General features: G+C 48.8%; 2 protein-coding genes across 2 annotated transcripts; both read left to right on the plus strand.

Moving 5' to 3' along the window:
* Nucleotides 1-4,350: 4,350 nt before the first annotated feature.
* On the plus strand, nucleotides 4,351-6,784 carry LOC132224004 (germ cell-less protein-like 1). Its single transcript, XM_059679053.1, has one exon. The coding sequence runs from the start codon at nucleotides 4,413-4,415 to the stop codon at nucleotides 5,967-5,969; it is 1,557 nt and encodes a 518-aa protein (XP_059535036.1). The 5' UTR covers nucleotides 4,351-4,412; the 3' UTR covers nucleotides 5,970-6,784.
* A 9,995-nt stretch (nucleotides 6,785-16,779) lies between these two features.
* Nucleotides 16,780-19,604, plus strand: LOC132224854 (zinc finger X-linked protein ZXDB-like). The gene is given in 2 exon segments (XM_059679976.1): nucleotides 16,780-17,471; nucleotides 17,473-19,604. Coding segments are annotated over 2 exon segments (2,622 nt in total). The 5' UTR covers nucleotides 16,780-16,856; the 3' UTR covers nucleotides 19,480-19,604.
* Nucleotides 19,605-22,030: the final 2,426 nt, after the last annotated feature.

Genomic DNA, 22,030 nt, shown 5'->3' on the forward strand with positions numbered 1-22,030 from the left:
TGGGGATTTAAAAAAATTTACATGAACAATAATAAGACAAATTAATACCATGTGTCTTCTGGTGAAATGCACCAAGAAGGAAGGATATATCATTACTTCTGTGATGTTCTGTATGTGGGGACAGGACATACATGGGAAATCTCTGTACCTTCCCTTCGGTTTTGCTGTGAACCTAAAATTGCTAAAACAAACTAAACTCTTAATAAAATGAAAATGCAGGGTCTGCAATTATTAAGAATTTTAAAATGGCAACAGCAGAGCAGTGAACCGAGCAGGGCGGTCTTCAAAGCACAGTTGCATGGCCAGAAAACCAGTCCCACTGCCCACTGCATTCCTGAAAGTCACCAGAGAAAAACAGAGAAGATGTCATGTCCTCCACAGAGCTCCATGGGGAGCCCATTCATTTCCTCCACCAGGACTGCCCTGATGGTTTTTCTCTACTCCAACTTTGCCTGTAGTTCTGTGAGCTCTCATCTCCTTTTAATAAATTCCCTTTTGGTTTTGTAAACAACAACAAAAGAGGAAGATATGAAGGAAGGGAGGGAGGGAGGGAGGGAGGGAGGAAGGAGGGTCAGATAAAACCAAATTTGTGGACACTTGCCCAGCCAGTGTGGCTCAGTGGTTGAGCGTCGACCTAATAACTAGGAGGTCGCAGTTCAATTCCTGGTCGGGGCACATGCCTGGATTGTGGGCTCAATCCCCAGCGGTGGTCCTGCAGCTGGCAGCCCATCAGTGATTCTCTTTCATCATTGATGTTTCTATCTCTCCCCCTCACCCTTCCTCTCTCTGAAAGCAGTAAAAAAAAAAAATTATGGACACTTTACAAAATAAAGGGCCCATATTCTTTAAAACAAGTTAATGAATTAGATCAAGGAAAGGCTGAGAAACTGCTCCAGATGAAAGGTCGATGAAAACACATGATAACGCAATGCAATGTGTGATCTTGGATTGGGGAGGAAAAGGTGAAACAAAGGACATTAAGCCAAATGGCAGAATATGAATATGGGCTTTATATCAGATAATGTGTCCATGTGGAAATTTCTGAATTTATGCTTGCACTGTAATTATGTAAAAGGATATCCTTATGCTTATGAAGAGAGGAGCTGAGAGCAGGTGAGGGGGGTTGCTGCATGGGAGAGACATGGTATCAGGGTAAAAACTTGGAGGTAGGAGAGCATGCAGATATATAACTGACTTTATGTTGTTTTCTGTCTCCAAGATACCTTTATGATAATAATAAAGAGCTTGACTTACATTACTTTATTTAAAGCTTTCCAGAGCAACTCTGTGAAGTACAGGTATTGTTCTCGCCTCACATATGAGGAAACTGAGGCACAGAGAGGATTAATATTTTGTCTGAGATGACACAGCTTGGAAGTGGCAGAATGTCTATCCTATGATCCAGATTTTTCTGCCTCCTTCAGAAAAATCTACAAGGTTTATTGTATCAGTTAAGATGCTTTTAGCTTTAAACAAAAGAAAACCTTGATTCAAGCTAACTTATAGTCTATAGCAGTGATGGCGAACCTTTTGAACTTGGCGTGTCAGCATTTTGAAAAACCCTAACTTAACTCTGGTGCTGTGTCACATATAGAAATTTTTTGATATTTGCAACCATAGTAAAACAAAGATTTATATTTTTGATATTTATATTACATATTTAAATGCCATTTAACAAAGAAAAATCAACCAAAAAAATGAGTTCGCATGTCACCTCTGACACGCGTGTTATAGGTTCGCCATCACTGGTCTATAGAACAGGCATTCCAGTGGTAGGGTGAGTTTCAGGCAACTTGGTTATAATGGCATCAGGGATGGTATGAAGGGCCCAGATCTCTGGCTCCCTGTTCTGCCACCTTTATTTTTTATTTTTTATTTTTTTAGAGTGGAAGGGAAGGGAAGAGACAGAGTTAGAAACATCAATGATAACAGAATCATTGATCGGCTGCCTTCTGCATGCCCCACACTGGGGATTGAGCCTGAAACCTGGCATGTGCCCTGACGGGGAATCAAACCATGACTTCCTGGTTCAAAGCTCAACCACTGAGACATGCCGATCGGGCACGTATGGTGCGATCTTCTCTATTACTTGCAGTATCTCTGTGCATGCATATACATTTATGTGTATTTTTCTGTTTGTAAAAATTTGTTTTATAAAGTACATATTCTTTTGTATATTGCTTCTGTCACTTCAAAGTATAAGAATATCAGAATGCTTTAAACTTTAATATTTAGATGTTTGAAATGATTACATAATACCATGAAAGTTCAGCACGGAAATATAGAAAAATATTTATCTAATGTCAGAAAAGGCAAGGCTTTCTATAAGCAAAGATGCAAAAACCCATATTTGGAAAATCTGATTTGGCCTCTTAAGAATGAAAATGTTGCCCTAGCTGATTTAGCTCAGTGGATAGAGCATCAGCCTGCAGCAGTGGTTCCCAAACTTATTTGGCCTACCGCCCCCTTTCCAGAAAAAATATTACTCAGCGCCCCCTGGAAATTAATTTTTTTAAAATTTTAATAGCAATTAAACAGAAAGATATATGTATTAATGTTTCTACCTTTTTCGTAAAATATAGTAAAGAAAGGTGTAAATTAGAAACATTGAAGTTTGAAATTATGAAACTATTTATTGATCTCAGAATAGAAAGGTAATACAAAAAAAGTTAAAACAAATGCACCTGTGGCCGTCACCGCCCCCCTGGATCGCTGCAGCGCCCACCAGGGGGCGGTAGCGCCCACTTTGGGAATCACTGGCCTGCAGACTGGAGGGTCCAGGGTTTGATTCCAATCAAGGACACATATCCAGGCGTGATCCCCAGTAGGGGCGTGCAGGAGGCAGCCAATTAATGATTCTCTCTCGTCATTGATGTTTCTAACTCTCCCTTCCTCTCTGAAATCAATAATCATATTTTTAAAATAAACAAAAAAATATATTTTTAAAAAGAATGAAAATATCTTTACAGAAAAGACCTCCATAAAAATTAAATGGTAAATGAAAATTGTTAAAAGAAGGATTTAGCAATCCATGAGGCAAAAATATATGTAAACGTTTTAGAAATGAGCAAAGAATATGAAGATGTACCTAATGGAAATTTTTAAAAATCTCTTCTCCCCTCCAGTAATCAAAAGCAAATAAAATAATGAAGTACCACACTGTTCATTTAAAAAATGTTTTTAAATATATTTTTTATTGATCTCAGAGAGGGAGAGAGAGATAGAAACATCAATAATGAGAGAATCATTGATTAGCTGCAGCCTGCAAACCCCACACTGGGGATGGAGCCTGCAACCCGGAAAAGTGCCCTGACCAGGAATTGACCCATGACCTCCTGGTTCATAGGTCAATGCTCAACCACTGAGCCATGCCAGCCAGGTTGTTCACCTTTTCAAATCGCTACAAGTTGTAGGTAAATGATCGTATTTAGGACTGCTCACATTGAATTTTCCCACACACTGGCACTGAGAATGTGTGAGTGCCTTACGATCTCTCTCTGATCAAAAAGCCTTTGGTTCGGTCATTTCCCTTATAGAGAAACATTCTCATGGAAAGCCTGGAGACTGGGGCCCTTGCGAGGGGTCAGGTTCAATGGAAGATTCGGAGGCAGGGGATGGGGCCACAGGGGTTGGGCGGGGCCATCAGAGTGGATGGGGCCACAGGGGTTGGGCGGGGCCATCAGAGTGGATGGGGCCACAGGGGTTGGGCGGGGCCATCAGAGTGGATGGGGACACAGGGTTGGGCGGGGCCATCAGAGTGGATGGGGCCACAGGGTTGGGCGGGGCCATGGGAGTGGATGGGGCCACAGGGGTTGGGCGGGGCCATCAGAGTGGATGGGGACACAGGGTTGGGTGGGGCCATCAGAGTGGATGGGGCCACAGGGTTGGGCGGGGCCATCAGAGTGGATGGGGACACAGGGTTGGGCGGGCCATCGGAGTGGATGGGGCCAGAGGGTTGGGCGGGGCCATCAGAGTGGATGGGGCCACAGGGTTGGGCGGGGCCATCAGAGTGGATGGGGCCACAGGGTTGGGCGGGGCCATCAGAATGGATGGGGACACAGGGTTGGGCGGGGCCATCAGAGTGGATGGGGCCACAGGGGTTGGGCGGGGCCATGGGAGTGGATGGGGCCACAGGGGTTGGGCGGGGCCATCAGAGTGGATGGTGACACAGGGTTGGGCGGGGCCATCAGAGTGGATGGGGCCACAGGGTTGGGCGGGGCCATCGGAGCGGATGGGGCCACAGGGTTGGGCGGGGCCATCGGAGCGGATGGGGCCACAGGGTTGGGCGGGGCCTCGCTGGGATCAGAGCAGACAGTAACGAATGCCTGACCTCCTCTGTGATGTTTGGAACCTTCTCTCAGGGTTTCCGTGAGACTTGGGCAGAAGCTGAGGTGACAGGACGCAGGAATGCCATGGCAAGGAGGTCTGAAACAGTTCCCCTAGGGAATCTGATAGTCTTCCTCCATGGCATCCTTGAGCAGTCGCCTCCTGAGGGCAGTACATTAGGCAGAACTGATCTGCATCAGCCAGAAGCCCAGGTAGGCCCCGGAGATGTATCCTCAGGCCGGAAACGGAAGCGGAGCGGACCCTCTCCCGACCCAGAGGCTGAGAACAGCCCCAAGCCTAGTCTAGACCCAGAAGACAATCTCCAGCAAGAAGCCACTACCAGCCGAAGTAAAAAAGTAAAGGTCACATCTGATTATGCTTACAATACTTTATTTCTAAATGGAGAAACCAGTGACATTAAAATCCGCGCTCTGGGGAGAGTGTGGTGTCTACACAAAATGTATTTATGTCAGTCAGGCTACTTTGCTACTCTGTTTAAAAATGGTTGCGATGACTCTGGCAAAGATATTATCGACCTAGAGATTAAGGACCACAATATTGACGTCGAGTCCCTGAACTTCGTGCTAGGTTCCTTGTACAGGGGTGGATATGACTTAACGGAGTCCCTTCAAATTCCACCAATTTTGGCAACGGCATGCCTGCTTCAAGTAGAGGACTTAATTGAAGAGTGTGAGGAGACCATGAAGGAGGCAGTTAACGTGAAAACTGTCTGTGGCTACTATGCAACAGCAGAAGCCTATGAGTTAGCATCTCTGAAGACAAAATGCTTTAACTGGCTTCTCCACAATCTGATGACGCATCCAAATGTTGAACTTTACAAAGCACTCAGTATAGAGCTCATGAAACTGCTCATTTCTTCAGCTAACGTACTAGTAATACAAAAGGAAATAGATGTGTACACCACACTTAAAGAGTGGATGTTCCTTCGTCTTAACCCGGCTTGGAAAGGATCCGTAAAAAAGCTTTTAGGCCATGCAAACAAATGGTTTTCCAGGCACAGAGGACGTGTTGCCAGCATGGCCTTCCTGGAAACCAGACGAGGCAGACCATTTCAATCGGTGTTTAAAAATTTGAGGTTTCAGTATATCATCTGTGACCTGGCCTCCACAAGAGTTATTGAGCACGATACTCTAATACCTTCAGATTGGTTATCGCAAGCTTATAAGCAACAATGGTTTACCTTGCTGAGGGTACGACAAAGCCAGGAAATCGGGCCCCTATACACCAATAAAATAGAACTTGAAGAATACAGCATGAGATGTGGGAAAATGCTTGTCAAGAAGGGGACATTCTCCTGGAAGTGGTCGGGTTTCAACTTCGGCTTTCCTTTGCATGTCATCTTCACCAGCGATTATATAATTTTCAAGCAAAATATCTTCCCTCATTCATGTGCGGGTTCAGTTTGTCTACGATCTCTAAGAAATATTGCATTCAGATTAACTTTGGTATATTTCGATTCAAGTGGAAACTTAAGTTTCAGCAAAACAACCGGTTATAAGACTCTTACCTTTGAGAATGATGAGGAACACCTGGTAATGAACTTAGATAGCAAATCTCTGAGCTTCCCTTTATATATATTCTGTAACTTCCTGTTTACATCATTAGAAAATCTAGGAAATTGATCAGCTTGTCAAGTAGGATGTATTAGCATTTTGAACATTCTGATGTTTTATTTCCTTCAATGGCCCTACTGTAAAACACAATAAAGATGACATATAATAAAAATCAAATGTGGAAACTACCATGAATGACTAGCTTCATTTTATTTCCATGGATTTAAGAATAAAAAGTTTATTTCAAAGGAAGTATCTGTGAAACCAAATAATCATTGATGCTGTCATTTTTTGCCTCTTATTTACCATCAACAGACAAGCTCTAAATGAAAATGCGAGCCTACATTTCCAAAGGATAAAAATAAATTTATTAGTTAGACAAGTTTTACCCTTACTAATATTAAGACAAAATATAGAATTCATTCCCTTGCTGAAATTGTTGTGCAAATGTGGTTTTTATTGTGGCAATATTACAGGAGAGAGTCAATCATCAGGTAAAACCTGAGATTATGGCCCTGGCTGGTTTGGCTCAGTGGATAGAGCATCGGCCTGTGGACTGAAGGGTGCCGGGTTCGATTCCAGCCAAGGGCATGTGCATTGGTTGTGGGCACATCCCCAGTGGAGGGTGTGCAGGGGGCAGCTGATCGATGTTTCTCTCTCATCAATGTTTCTAGCTCTCTATCTCTCTCCCTTCCTCTCTGTAAAAAAGCAATAAAATATATATATTTTTAAAAAACCTGAGATTAGGGACTCTCCTGTACTCTAAAATGTACAGTTTTAAATAGCCAGGAAATCTCAGGTTTTATAACATTACATATTATATAAGTTAGTGTTATTTTCCAAATAATTTAACACATGGCCCATTTACTCTAGGGTTTGGAGAATGCATACTGCTGACAGTTTATCTGCAAAAACTATATATATTTTTTTCCACACTTAAAGAGTGGAACAAGGATTAAAGAATATATGAACATAGTACATAATTACATATTACATAGATATTACATATTATATTATCATATATAAATATATATCAGAAAATATGTATTATAAAATATATATAATTATATAGTAACACATATCCTATATAATAAAGAGCTAATATGCAAATGGACATCACGCCTTCATGCCATCACATGGTAACAGCTCGGACACTCAACACTGGGGAGAGAGGAATGGGGACCAGCCAGGCACAAATGAGCTCATGAGAGAAGAATGGGGACCAGCCAGGCTGCGGCCCGGGAGAGGGACAAGCCTCCCACCCCACAGTCCTGGGAGCCAGTGGCTGCACCTGCGCCTACGGCCCGGGATAGGGACAAGACGCATGCCCTGCGGTCCTGGGTGCCAGCGGCTGGGGCTGCGGCCTAGGAGAGGGACAAGCCACCCTCCCTATGGTCCAGGGTGCCAGCGGCTACACCTGTGCCTGCGGCATGAGAGAGGGACAAGCCGCCCATCCCACGATCCCAGGCACCTGCAGCTGCGGCCCAGGTGAAGTCACATGCCCACGGTCCCCTGTAGCTGCAGCCAGCCCGGGCAAAGCCGGCCCGGGTCCTTGGTTCCTGCTGCCAGCCAGAGGGAGGGAAGCCCAGGTCCTAGGTGCCTGCAACTGGCCAGAGGAGGGAATCCCGGGTCCCGGGTGTGGGGCGAGGCAGATGAAGTTAGGGGCAATCAGGCCAGTAGGAGAGTAGTTAGGGGCAATCAGGCAGGCAGGCAGAGGTGGTTAGGGGTGATCAGGCAGGCAGGCAGGCAGTTAGGAGCCAGTGGTCCCAGGTTGTGAGAGGCAGTCGGACATCCCCCAAGGGGTCCCAGATTAGAAAGGGTGCAGGCTGGGCTGGGGGACCCCCCCTCCCATGCATGAATTTCATGCACCAGGTCTCTAGTAAATACATAATGTTAGATACAATATTATAGATTACATATAAATAAATACATGCAAATAAATGTTTTTATTGCTTGTAAAAACCAAAGAAATAATTTCTAAATGGTTAAATAGATACTGTAATCTAGAAGCAGCCCAAGTGCCCATCAGTAGATGAGTAGATAAGCAAGCTGTGGTACATTTACGCAATGGAACACTACATGGCAGTAAAAAAAAAAAAAGGAAATTTCTACCCTTTGCGACAGCATGGATGGGCCTGGAGAGCATTATGCTAAGTGAAATAAGCCAATCAGAGAAAAACAATTACCATATGATTTCACTCATGTGGAATCTAATGAACAAAATGAATTACCAAGCAAAATAGGAACAGACTTATAGAGAGCAGGCTGGGGTGGTGAACACAATACAATGTACAGGTGATGTGTTGTAGAATTGTGCACCTGAAATCTGTATAATTTTGTTAACCAGTGTCACCCCAATTGATTAAATAAAAACAAATAAATAAAACAAAATGTATTTCTATAGATACCAGTTATTCCTATGGATATCCAGATATGAATAATTTTGAAGTATCTTCACATTTTCCTTTTTGTGTTTATATTTGGCTTACTTTTTATTTTGCCAGAGTTTGTTCTGCTTGTCTGTAGAGTATTTAAGGTGACATTTATTTCAAAATAAACTCCAATAAGACAAACAAAATTATTTCTTTAAAGACATGTCTTCCAAATAGTCCCTGATGTAGGAAGAGAGGGCCAGTCTGTCCAACTAACTGGTGCAGCTTTCAAAGATTTTACCACCCCTCAAATGCTGTTTATGTTAGTTTCCCTGCCCCAAAATTCATGTTAAAATTCTATTGCAGGCAGGTGTGGCTCAGTGGTTGAATATCAACCTATGAACCAGGAGGTCACGGTTCGATTCCCAGTCAGGGCACATGCTCAGGTTGTGGGCTCAATCTCCAGTGAGGGGCATGCAGAAGGCAGCCGATCTATGAGTCTCTTCCATCACTGATGTTTCTATCCCTCTCTACTTCTCCCTTCCTCTCTGAAATCAATAAAAATAATAAAGAAATTTTAAAAGTATTTGTTAAAAAAATTCTAACCACCAAGGTAATGATAGTAGGCTAGACCTTGAAAGGTGATTAGGTCATGAGGGTGGAGCTTGCATGAATTGTATTAGCTTTGTTTGTTTTTATAAAAAGCTCCCCAAAGAGTTTCTTAGCTCCTTCCATTCTGTGTGGATAGAAGAAGTCTGCACAACCTAAGTCTCACCCAACCTTAGTAGAATCCTGATCTCCAACTTCGAGTTTTCAGAGCTGTGATAAATATTTGTTGTTTCTAAACCACCCAGTCTGTGGTATATTGTTATAGCAAAACAAATGGACTAAGACACTTTTTTTCTGATAAGACAACAGATGCCATTTTTATCTTTATAGGTAAGGCAACAATTCAAGCTATTTCTCTCTTTCTTTTTTTCTTTTTGTCACACATCTGCCTTTAGTGTGAGCAGCAGGCAGGACACCTCCCACAACAGTAAAAAAAATAATTTACAAAAGCAGGGATTCAGCAGCTGCCTGGTTGGAGCCCATGGGAGCTCATACCTAGATGCCAACCCAGAGCAGCAGGAAGAGGACCCAAAGTGTGGGGCGCAGTTACAGTGTTTTGGCCAAGTTCAAGCCTCAGACTAATGAAAGGACAGGGTCCTCTCATTGCCACGTGCAAGTCCCAGCTGGAAGGGCAGGGCCCTCCCAGCAATATTATAGCCAACATCAATGGTTGTAAGCTTGAACCTATGGTCCAAACACGTGGCCCCACGTGCCTTGTGCTAGAGTTCAGGTGCATGTAATTGAGTGAGGTTGGAACTCACAAGAATGCTGTAAACAACGTGATCACACCCCTACTTTGCCTCGTGGCATCTGCTATAAAATAAAGACACGGCTTGTGGGCGCTGGCGCTGTCTCCTCATCAGGTAGGCACCGTCCCACCGAGACCCAGCTATTATTCTCTTGTCTGTCTTTTCCTTAATCCTTTCACTCCCCCACTCGGGATCACCCTTGGTCGTGCTGGCATGGCACAAATGGTGCCCGACCAGGGACTGAGTTCTGGGACCAGGACCTGAGTCTGAGCAAGCCCTTTGGCCGTAACACCAAAGCCCATGAAGAACAGGCCACCAAGGAGATGAGGAGCTCCTTGTAGATGTCCCGAGTGTACTTGGTGGACATGACCCCATAAACAAAGAACCAGGTGGTGAAGAACACGCCAATGGCCAACAGCACCACGGGCAGATGGGGGAAGACAGCTGGGTTCATGGGGGTGGTATATCTGGTCATGGCCTTGAGCTCCACTCTTCCGGGCACTGGGTAATCTGCCACTCCCTCAAGCTATTTCTAAGATTTATATGGAAATACTAGTACATAGGCTGAAGACAAAATGGAAATACTAGTACATTCTAAGCATAGGACTTAGAATATTCAACGTTAGTTTGAATATGAATAGTGACATTTTAGTACTTACATTGACTGCCAGGTTGCAAGACTTATCATGAAGCTACAGAATTCAAGAAAGTGTGGCATTGGCACAAAGTATAGGGACACAGATCAATTTAGCAGAAGAGAGAATCCAGAAACAGACCCACATGGATACAGTCTATTGATTGTCAACCAAGGTGCAAAACTAATTTAAGCGGAGGAAGGATAATGTTATCAGGAACTGGTGCTGGAACAATTGGATACCCATAAGTTAAAAGAAATGACCATTAAACCTTACCTTACACCATATGCAAAAATGAACTAGAAATGGACATTGGAATTAAATGTAAGAACTAACATTGTAACATTTCTAGAAGAAAGGGCAGGACAAAATCGAAGTGAAATTGGATTTGACAAAAAAATCTCTTAAATAAGCCATCAAAAACATGGAGTATAATACACAAAATCAATAAATTGGACTTCAATCCAAACTGAAAAAGTTTGTTCTAAAAATACACTTTAGGCCCTAGCTGGTTTGGCTCAGTAAATAGAGCATTGGCCTGCTGACTGAAGGGTCCTGGGTTCCATTCTGGTCAAGGGCACATACCCCGGTTTTAGACTCCATCCCCAGTAGGGGGCATGCAGGAGGCAGCCGATCAATGATTCTCTATCATCATTGATGTTTCTATCTCTCTCTCCCTCTCCCTTCCTCTCTGATATCAATAAAATAAAATAATTTTTTAAATACAAAAATAAAAATACACTTTAGGAAAATGAAAGGTAAGGCACATAATGAGAAAATATATACAAAATATAATCACCAATAGTCCTGTAATTCAAATATGTAAAGAACTTTTGAAAATCAATAAGATGTAAACAACACAATTATAATGGATAAATATTTTAACAGAAACTTCACCAAATAAAATAAATGGATGGCAATTAAACCCTTGAAAAGATGCTCAATATTATTAGTAATTAATGACATGTTAATTAAAATTAAAGTGATGACCACAACACACGCATTACAATGGCTCAAAATAAAAATATTGACTATATCAAGGCTCTGTAAGTATGCAATCAGAGTGTATATGGTTATGGATATTTGGAAATGCTTTGTCAGTTTCTTAAAATGTTAACACACCCTACTGCTGTTCTTAAGTTTTTATCTAAGAGAAATGAAAGCATAGGTCCACACAAAGACTTGTACATAAATATTCATAGCAGATTTATTTGTAAATAGTCAAAAACTAAAAACAGCCAAACCGGTTTGGCTCAGTGGATAGAGCGTCGGCCTGCGGACTGAAAGGTCCCAGGTTCGATTCCGGTCGGGGGCATGTACCTGGGTTGCGGGCACATCCCCAGCAGGGGGTGTGCAGGAGGCAGCTGATCGATGTTTCTCTCTCATCGATGTTTCTAACTCTCTATCCCTCTCCCTTCCTCTCTGTAAAAAATCAATAAAATATATTTTAAAAAAACACAAAAAAACTAAAAACAACCCAAATAATGAAACAATGAAATACAGAACAACAGAAAGAAATGAATTATTGGTTAAAATAACAGGATGAGTAATTCTCAAAATAATTATGCTGTGCTAAAAAAGAGGGGGGAAAAGCCCTGGCCAGTGTGGCTCATTGGTTTGAGGGTCTCGGGTTTGATTCCCAGTCAGGGGCTGGTGTCTGGATTGCAGGTTCTATCCCCACCCCCCGGGGTTGGGGTGTGTGTGGGAGACAACCAATTGATGTGTCTCTCACATAGATGTTTTTCTCTCTCTCTCTCCCTCCTCCCCCATCCCTTCCACTCTCTCTAAAAATCAATGGGAAAAATATCCTCACTCCTTGGGTGAGGATTTAAAAGAAAGGACAAAAAATAGAATACAGTGTATGATTCCATTTAAATAAGATTCACCAAAATGCAAATTAATCTATAGTGAGAGAAAGCAAATTAGTGTTGCCTACGGATAGGGGTGGGGATGGGTAAAGAGAAAAGCAATACATAGGAAAATAAAGAAACTTTTAAAAAATATATAATTTTATTGATTTCAGAGAGGAAGGAAGAGGGAGATAGAAATATCTATGATGAGAAAGAATCATTGATTGGCTGCCTCCTGCACACCCTGTATTGGGGATCGAGCCTGCAACCCGGTCATGACCAAAATCGAACCCAAGTCCACAGGCCAATGCTCTATCCACTGAACCAAACTGGCTAGGGCACAAAGATACCTTTGAAGGTGATGGTTATGGTGACTATTTTGATTGTAGTAGGGGTTTCATGAGTGCAGACATATGGATTTTTGTTAAATTTAAGACATAGAAAAACATGTTTGGAATGAAAGATCTCTCAAAACAATGCATTAAGGCCTAAAAGTTCTTTGACAATTTATTAGCCAATTAGCTTTTCTTTAAAGTGAATAATACTGTAAGTCAAAACCTTGAAGACTTATTTTTTCTATTTGTTTTGTTATTTTTTTAAATTACATTCAATATTATTTTGTATTAGTTTCAGGTGTACAGCATAGTAGTTAGACAATCATATACTTTATAAAGTGTACCCCCTGGAATTTCCAGTACCCACCTGGCACCATATATTCTCTTTATTTTAAGGTGCCATTGTTTTGTTTTTTTTCATTCTGGGTCATATATTCCAACTATTCCTTCATATGCTACAAAATGTACCTTTTTCTTTACTCTTAGTAACGTGTCTCTCAAACAAGGTCTGGCTTCTCAGTTTAATGGTTCAGGAGCCTGTCTGACTCTGATGTGAACCACTTGGGGGCACAATTATCTGTCAGAAGTCTGACATTTAAGGAACACTCTGTCTTAGGTACCTGTGGCTGGGAAATGAAAAAGTGATGAGCACTTATTGCAAATACTGCTTGGTGAGTCAAGTATGCTAAGTGGGTTGGACTGTCCCATTACCAAAATATTCCACCCAATCCTTGTCCACAATTTTTTAAAAATATATTTTCATTAATTTCTGAGAAAGGAGAGGGATTGAAATAGCAATGGGATGAGAATCATTGATTGGCTGCCTCCTGCACTCCTCCTACTGGGGATCGAGCACACAACCCCTGGCATGTGCCCTTGACGGGAATCGAACAGGGGAACCTTTGGTCCCCAGGCCGGTGCTCTGTCTACTGAGCCAAATCGGCTAGGCCTAGGGCCACAGTTCATTTTTTAAAAAAAAATATAGTTTTATTGATTTCAGAGAAGGGAGAGGGAGAGACACTGAAACATCAATGATGAGAGAGAATCATTGATTGGCTGCTTCCTGCACGCCCCCTACTGGAGAAGGAGCCTACAACCTTGGTATGTGCCCTGACTGGGGATTGAACCACAACCTCCTAGTTCATAGGTGGAGCCTCAACCTCTCAGCCACTTCCACCCATTGTCCACAGTTCCTCAGTTTCCCAATACCTCTTCATACTTCAAGATCCCACTTCATTGTTGCATAGCAGCCCACAGTAGACCTTTGGGGAAGTGCTTCTTCTTGGAAAGGTAAGTTCATGTGTATGATAGGCTGAGGCAAAAGGAAGCCAGGGGGAGGGAACTAAAAAGCTGTCCTCAGCTTGGGTCTGGAGAGTGTGAGAAATACTGACAGAGAAAAAAACCAGTGACTATATGAATCCAATGGGCTTTGAAGCAGGGCCCTTGCATCTGCATATATGAAATAACTGATGTTAAAATAATTAACATTTTGCCAAGCAAAAGGTTTTCTTCGGACCAAAGTAACCATCTTAATTATGAACCTCTGCCGGGCCAGTGTGGCTCAGTGGTTGAGCATCCACCCAGGACTGAAGAGGTCATGGTTTGATTCCCTGTCAGGGCACACGCCCGGGGTTGTGGGTTCGGTCCCCAGGGTGGGGATTGCAGGAGGCAGCCAATCCATGATTCTCTCTCATCATGGATGTTTCTATGGCTCTCTCTCTCCTCCCCTCCTCTCTGATATCATTAAAGATTTATTTTAAAATATATATTAGGTACCAAATTTTCCTGGTCAAAACGGTTCTGGACACGGAAGTTGTCCAGAAAGCAAACAAACAAAAAAGACATCGCTTTCAGACTTGCCAGCACTATGGTAGATAAGGCTGACACATACTGTGTCCTCTGAGGAATACTGTATCATCTACCCATCCATCCAGCCAGCCATCCGTCCATCCGTCCATCCAGCCAGCCAGCCAGCCAGCCAGCCATCCGTCCATCTGTCCATCCAGCCGTCCATCCAGCCAGCCAGCCATCCGTCCATCCAGCCGTCCATCCATCCAGCCAGCCAGCCATCCGTCCATCCGTCCATCCAGCCACTGATGGTTCACACGTGAGAGGCAGTGAGCCCCGGCTGAGCCCCGGGAGGGTGGGCGTTTGTGGCGGTTTGCACCGTGAGGGGGACGTGAGCGGCATCCAGCAGATGGACCTCTGGGCACTGCGGCCCCGTGGGCACAGGAGCCGTCACTGCCCTTCACCTGGGGGCGGGGGGCTGCTTCCCTCCCGCGTGAGCTGTGTGTGTGTGTGTGCGGGGGGGGGGGACGCCACGTGAGCTGTGTGTGTGCGAACGGGTGTGTGTGTGGGGCGGGGCTGCTTCCCTCCCGCGTGAGCTGTGTGTGTGCGGGTGTGTGTGCATGCGGAGGGGGGCTGCTTCCCTCCCGCGTGAGCTGTGTGTGTGCGGGTGTGTGTGTAAGCGGAGGGGGGCTGCTTCCCTCCCGCGTGAGCTGTGTGTGTGCGGGTGTGTGTGCAAGCGGAGGGGGGCTGCTTCCCTCCCGCGTGAGCTGTGTGTGTGCGGGTGTGTGTGCAAGCGGAGGGGGGCTTCTTCCTTCCCTCGTGAGCTGAGTGTGTGCGGGGGTGTGTGCTGGCGGGGGTGTGTGCGGGGCGGGGGGGTGTGGACGGGGGTGTGTGCTGGGCGGCGGTGTGTGCGGGGGTGTGTGCGGGCGGGGTTGTGTGTGTGCGGGGGTATGTGTGTGTGTGCGGGTGTGTGTGTGTGCAGGCAGGGGTGTGTGCGGGTGCGGGTGTGTGTGTGTGTGTGTGTGTGTGCAGGGGGTGTGTGTGTGCGCGGGCGGAGGTGTGTGTGTGTGCGGGGGGGTGTGCGCTCGGGGTGTGTGTGTGTGTGTGTGTGTGTGTGCAGGGGGTGTGTGTGTGTGCGGGCGGAGGTGTGTGTGTGTGCGGGCGGAGGTGTGTGAGTGTGCGGGCGTGTGTGTGTGCGGGGTGTGTGTGTGTGCGAGGTGTGTGTGTGTGAGCAGGTGTGTGTGTGTGTGCAGGGTGTGTGTGTGTGCAGGTGTGTGTGTGTGCGCGGGGTGTGTGTGTGTGCGCGGGGTGTGTGTGTGCGCGGGGTGTGTGTGTGTGTGTGCGGGGTGTGTGTGTGTGCGGTGTGTGTGCGGGTGTGTGTGTGTGCAGGTGTGTGTGTGTGCGCGGGGTGTGTGTGTGTGTGTGGTGTGTGTGTGCAGGTGTGTGTGCGTGTGTGCGGGTGTGTGTGTGTGCGCGGGGTGTGTGTGTGCATGTGTGTGTGGTGTGTGTGTTCGGGGTGTGTGTGTGTGCGGGATGTGTGTGTGTGTGCAGGTGTGTGTGTGCGGACGGTGTGTGTGTGTGCATGTGTGTGTGTGCGCGCAGTGTGTGTGTGTGCATGTGTGTGTGTGTGCATGTGTGTGTGTGCGCGCGGGGTGTGTGTGTGCATGTGTGTGTGGTGTGTGTGTGCAGGTGTGTGTGTGTGCAGGCAGGGGTGTGTGCGGGTGCGGGTATGCGTGTGTGTGTGTGTGCAGGGGGTGTGTGTGTGTGCGGGCGGAGGTGTGTGAGTGTGCGGGGGGGGGGGTGTGTGCGCGGGCGGAGGTGTGTGTGTGTGCGGGGGGGGTGTGTGCGCTCGGGGAGTGTGTGTGTGTGCGGGTGTGTGTGTGTGTGTGTGCAGGGGGTGTGTGTGTGTGCGGGCGGAGGTGTGTGTGTGTGCAGGTGTGTGTGTGTGCAGGTGTGTGTGTGTGCAGGTGTGTGTGTGTGCGCGGGGTGTGTGTGTGCGGGCGGAGGTGTGTGCGTGTGCGGGGTGTGTGTGTGTGCAGGGTGTGTGTGTGTGCGGGGTGTGTGTGTGTGCAGGTATGTGTGTGTGTGTGCGCGGGGTGTGTGTGTGTGCAGGGTGTGTGTGTGTGTGCGGGGGCGGGGGGTGTGCGCTCGGGGTGTGTGTGTGTGTGCGCGGGGTGTGTGTGTTTGCGGTGTGTGTGCGGGGTGTGTGTGTGTGTGCAGGTGTGTGTGTGTGTGCGCGGGGTGTGTGTGTGTGCGGGGTGTGTGTGTGTGCGGGGTGTGTGTGTGTGCAGGCTGTGTGTGTGTGTGTGCGCGGGGTGTGTGTGCGCTCGGGGTGTGTGTGTGTGTGTGTGTGTGTGTGCGGTGTGTGTGTGTGTGGTGTGTGTGTGTGTGTGTGCGGTGTGTGTGTGTGTGTGCAGGGGTGGGCGGGCGGGGGGGGGGGGGCTGTGCCGGCGGCGGCGGGCGGGTATTTAAATCGCGAGGCGCACGCGTCCCCGGGCTGCCTGCCGGGGCGGGTCCTGCGCGGCGCTCTCTCCTCCCGGAGCGCGGCCGGCCCGCGGCAGGGGGCGGGGTCGCACCTCCTCCCGGCGCCGGCGCCAGCGGAGCCTGCGGACGCCGCCATGGAGATCCCGGCGCTGCTCCCGGCCCGCGGGGCGCCCCAGGGCGGCGGCGCCGGCAGCCCGGCGGGCGGCGGCCGGGTCCCCGGCGCCCCCGACCCGCGGGCCGGCCAGGCCCCCGCGCGCCGCCTCCTGCTGCTGCGGGGCCCCCAAGATGGCGGGCGCGGGCGGCGGCGCCAGGAGGCCCGCGCGGCCTCGCGGGGCCCAGGCCCCAGCCCTCTGGCGCCCAGGCCCCGGCCGGCGGCCGGCGGCGGCGGCGGCGGCGACGACTTCTTCCTGGTGCTGCTGGACCCGGTGGGTGGCGACGCGGGGCCCGCGGGCGCCGGCCAGGCCGCGGGGCCCGTGTGGAGGGAGGAGGCCGGGCCGGGCCCCGGGCTCCGGGGGGGCGAGGGCGGCGCGAACCCCGCGGGCCGGCCCGCGCCGGGGCCCCGCTGCCTGTCGGCGCTCCCGGCCGCGCTGCCCGCCGCGGCCCCGGCCCCGGCCCCGCTGGCCGCCCCGCTGGCCGCCCCGCTGCCCAGGCCGGGCCTGGGCCCCGCCGCGGCCTTCGCGGGCACCGTGACCCTCCACAGCCAGAACCTGCTGCTGCGCTTCGAGAACGGCGTCCTGACCCTCGCCGCGCCCCCGCCGCCCCCGCCCCCCCCCTCCCCCGCCGCCCGCCTGGGAGCCGGGGGTCGCGCCCGCCCCGCAGCCCTCCCCGCCGCCCCAGCCCGCGGGCCCGATCGCGCCCCAGGCCGGGGCCCCGCACGCCGCCGCCGCCGCCACCACGCAGCCCGGCGACTGCCCCGACCGGCCGCCCGACCTGCTGCTGGCCGAGCCCGCCGAGCCCCCGCCCGCGCCCGCGCCCGCGCCCGAGGAGGACGCCGACGCCGAGGCCGAGGCCGAGGCCCTGGCCCCGGTGGCGCCCGCCGGCCCGAGCCCCCGCGCGCCCCTGGGCCCGGCCGCCGCCGCGGGGCTGCTGCTCTACCTGTGCCCCGAGGCGCAGTGCGGCCAGACCTTCGCCAAGAAGCACCAGCTGAAGGTGCACCTGCTGACGCACAGCAGCAGCCAGGGCCAGCGGCCCTTCAAGTGCCCGCTGGGCGGCTGCGGCTGGACCTTCACCACGTCCTACAAGCTCAAGCGGCACCTGCAGTCGCACGACAAGCTGCGGCCCTTCGGCTGCCCGGCGCCCGGCTGCGGCAAGAGCTTCACCACCGTGTACAACCTCAAGGCGCACATGAAGGGCCACGAGCAGGAGAACTCCTTCAAGTGCGAGGTGTGCGAGGACAGCTTCCCCACGCAGGCCAAGCTGAGCGCCCACCAGCGCAGCCACTTCGAGCCCGAGCGGCCCTACCAGTGCGCCTTCTCGGGCTGCAAGAAGACCTTCATCACCGTCAGCGCGCTCTTCTCCCACAACCGCGCCCACTTCCGCGAGCAGGAGCTCTTCTCCTGCTCCTTCCCGGGCTGCAGCAAGCAGTACGACAAGGCCTGCCGCCTCAAGATCCACCTGCGCAGCCACACGGGCGAGCGGCCCTTCCTGTGCGACTTCGACGGCTGCGGCTGGAACTTCACCAGCATGTCCAAGCTGCTGCGGCACAAGCGCAAGCACGACGACGACCGCCGCTTCCTGTGCCCCGTGCAGGGCTGCGGCAAGTCCTTCACGCGCGCCGAGCACCTCAAGGGCCACAGCATCACCCACCTGGGCACCAAGCCCTTCGTGTGCCCCGTGGAGGGCTGCTCCGCCCGCTTCTCCGCGCGCAGCAGCCTCTACATCCACTCCAAGAAGCACCTGCAGGACGTGGACACCTGGAAGAGCCGCTGCCCCGTCTCCACCTGCAACAAGCTCTTCACCTCCAAGCACAGCATGAAGACCCACATGGCCAAGAGGCACCACCTGGGCCAGGACCTGCTGGCCCAGCTCGAGGCCGCCACCGCCCTCACGCCCAGCAGCGAGCTGGCCAGCCAGGGCCACAGCGACCTCAGCGACGCCGAGCTGGTGTCCCTCTTCTCGGACGTGCCCGGCGGCGGCGGGGGCGCTGGCGGCGGGGGCGGGGGCGGCCAGCTCGGCTCCGCCGCGGTGCTGGACACGGCCCTGGTCAACTCGGGCATCTTGACTATCGACGTGGCCTCCGTGAGCTCCACTCTGGCCGGGAGCCTCCCCGCCGGCGGCGGCAGCGGCAGCGGAGGCAGCGGCGCCGCCTTGGGGCCGCCCGTGGACCCCCGGGCCCTGCTGGCCACCACCGACCTGCCTCAGAGCCTGGATACCTCGCTCTTCTTCGGGACGACGGCCACCGGCTTCCAGCACAGCCCCCTGGACATGGACGACGTGTCCGGCCCGGGCGCGGGGCCCCTGGGGGCTCTGGGCTCCCTGGCCATGAAGACCTGCGGCCAGGAGCCCCAGGCCCTGACGCCCAGCAGCAAGCTGACCGTGGACACCGACGCGCTGACGCCGTCCAGCACCCTCTGCGAGAGCAGCGTCTCCGAGCTGCTGACGCCCAAGGCCGACTGGGCCGTCCATCCCGACTCGGACTTCTTCGCGCAGGAGGACGAGGACGACACCCAGTTCGGCTTCTCCCATCCCGCGGGGAGCCACGGCTGTCCGAAAGAGACGGATCTCATCGCCGTGACTGGCAGCTCCTTCTTGGTCTGAGCCCACGCCCTTCATTCCTCGCCACGGGGCTGACGTCCGTCCGTCCGTCCGTCCGTCCGTTCGTGACGCTCGATGTTAAGGATGCTCTGGACTGTGTGTGGGACTGCGGCCCTGTCTCTTGGGCCCGAGAAAGAACATGGCCCCGGGCCACGCCTTTGCAGGTCTCAATTCTGACCTTGAATCTGGAACTGTCGAGTTGAGTGACCCTGAGCAAGTCACTTAACCTATCTGAGCCTTAATGTCCTTATTTATAAAATGAGGTGGTTTGAATAGATTGCTTCTGAGGTCCTTTGAGCTCTGTATTTTCATGATACTGTGCTCTTTTTTGAAAAGCTTAAGACATTTTACAATGATTATTGCATGTGCTCTAATGTGATGAAAACTTCATTGAGAGTTAATGATCAGAAATTGTGGCACTGCTGTTTAACGTTAAAAATAATGGAAAATTACACAATGCCAAAGTATTTCTGAAACTTAGTGGTAGAGCTTGAACATAGAAAGTAAAAATACGGGCTGGTTCTTTTTCCCTGTTTATCTTTACAGCCTCTTTTTTTTTTTTTTTTTTTCTGTAAGATTGTGTTGTTGTGGAATGTGCCAGGGCTTTGATATAACTCAGTCCCAGAACAAACTGACTTGTGTTGTTGATAAGTGGCCTTAAGTAAGTTCTTTAGTCTCACTAAGCCTCAGTTCCCTAGCTGTAAGTGGTCACTGCAGTATGCGTATACATGGTGCGTCTTGGCCATCTTTTTCTACCCCGGCACTTAATGTTGGGAGGGAAAATGTTTTGGCATGTTTTGGTGAATCTTTATCACATTTCCGGCTCCTCTCCTTCCTTCTTCAAAGAGGATAAATTGGCATAACTGAATATCACACTTACACAGTCAATATAGTTTTATGAAGCTTAAGGAGCAGGGAAAGAAATCTTTTTTTCCCACAGATTAAGAAGGATTTTTGTCCCCACAATTCTTGTATGACATTGTCCACATGGGCATTAGACCAAATTATAGTGTCTTTGCTCTGTATTCAAAGGCAGCCTGTAGAGTGACTGGAAAGCCTGTAGTTCCGAGAAAATCTGGGAATGGACCGGAGTGAGATTCTCTCCCTCTCTCTCCAGAGAGCTCTTTGTGTGCCTTCTCCCAGAGTTGGGATGAGAGGTTTTGTTTGCTTTTTGAGTAAATAGTGGCTGTCTTACGTGAGTATAGCATTTTACAGTTTATATAGCATTTTCAGAAAAGTTATATTTGTTTCGCACAATTTTATGAGATAGTTGTGGCCAAGATTTCACAATAATTCGTATTAAAATCTACCTAACTTACATTACAATTGAATATTGCTCAGTAACATATATATAGTATATGTATATATAGTATATGTATATACATATGTGTGTGTATATATATATAGAGAGAGTCCCCCATTCAACCCTTCTGTGTTTCATGACCACTTTTGTTTATAACCCACTCATTCTGTTGCACCTAAATTGATGTCTGTTACCTTCTGCCAGCTCTGCTCCCTCTACAACTTATTCTGCAGCGCGTGCACACCAGTCCTTGACATCATCTCTTTGTTAAAAAATATACTTTCATTGATTGCAGAGAGGAAGGGAGAGGGAGAGAGAGATTGAAACATAAATGATGAGAGAGAATCACCAATCAGCTGCCTCCTGCACGCCCCACACAGGGGATTGAGCCCGCAACACGGGCATGTGCCCTGACTGGGAATTGAAACTTGACCTCCTGGCTCATAGGTTGATGCTCAACCACTGACCCACACTGGCCGGGCACCATGATCTCTTTTAAAAATTTAATTAGATTTTCTTTTTCATATTCACTGTCTCTCAGCCTTTATCATCATGGCCCATTTTTTTGGTCACAAAATTTACAAGTCTGAGTGTGTACTAAAATTATTTTCTGGATTTAGATGCCATTGCGTTTATATATGAATCAAATAATAGGGACATTTTATGTAAGATTTTAGTGAGAGATGAATTTGTTTTACTTTTCTAACTTTTTTTACCGTGTAGTTCTGCTAACAAACACTATTAGTTGCTCTGAAACATTCTAACCCAGTACTGTTTGCATGTAGATGTTTGTGTGTAGTACTTAATCGTAGCAGTTTGGCAGTGCACTTTAAAATTTGCCACTTTGAAATGTATCTGTACTGTCTTTCTAATTTTTAAATTGGTTGTACTCATCTTGTGAAAAAGGAAAAGTATACATAAATTTGTAATTCAAACAAATGGTCAGAGTTTTATTGTTTCTAACCATTTAAAAGTTCTCCCCCAACACTTTTGGAAATATTTTTTTTAAGCCCATTTTCGAAATGTGTTGTCATTAAGTCCTCTTAACTGTATGCTTTTTCTTTTCTTGCAGATAGGAATGCAGAAGCCTGAGGTGAGCATTCAGGTCAGAGGCATCTGTTAAGATATATAACCATAAAATATTTTAAAATCTGTTCACTTTGTTTCCTTACTTCATTCCTATTTCCTCCCATTAAACACTATCAGAAAATATACTTTTGCTATATTCTGTGGAATTTTCAAAGGACAAAT

This window comes from Myotis daubentonii, chromosome X (genome assembly GCF_963259705.1).
Source record: "Myotis daubentonii chromosome X, mMyoDau2.1, whole genome shotgun sequence".
Classification (NCBI taxonomy): domain Eukaryota; kingdom Metazoa; phylum Chordata; class Mammalia; order Chiroptera; family Vespertilionidae; genus Myotis; species Myotis daubentonii.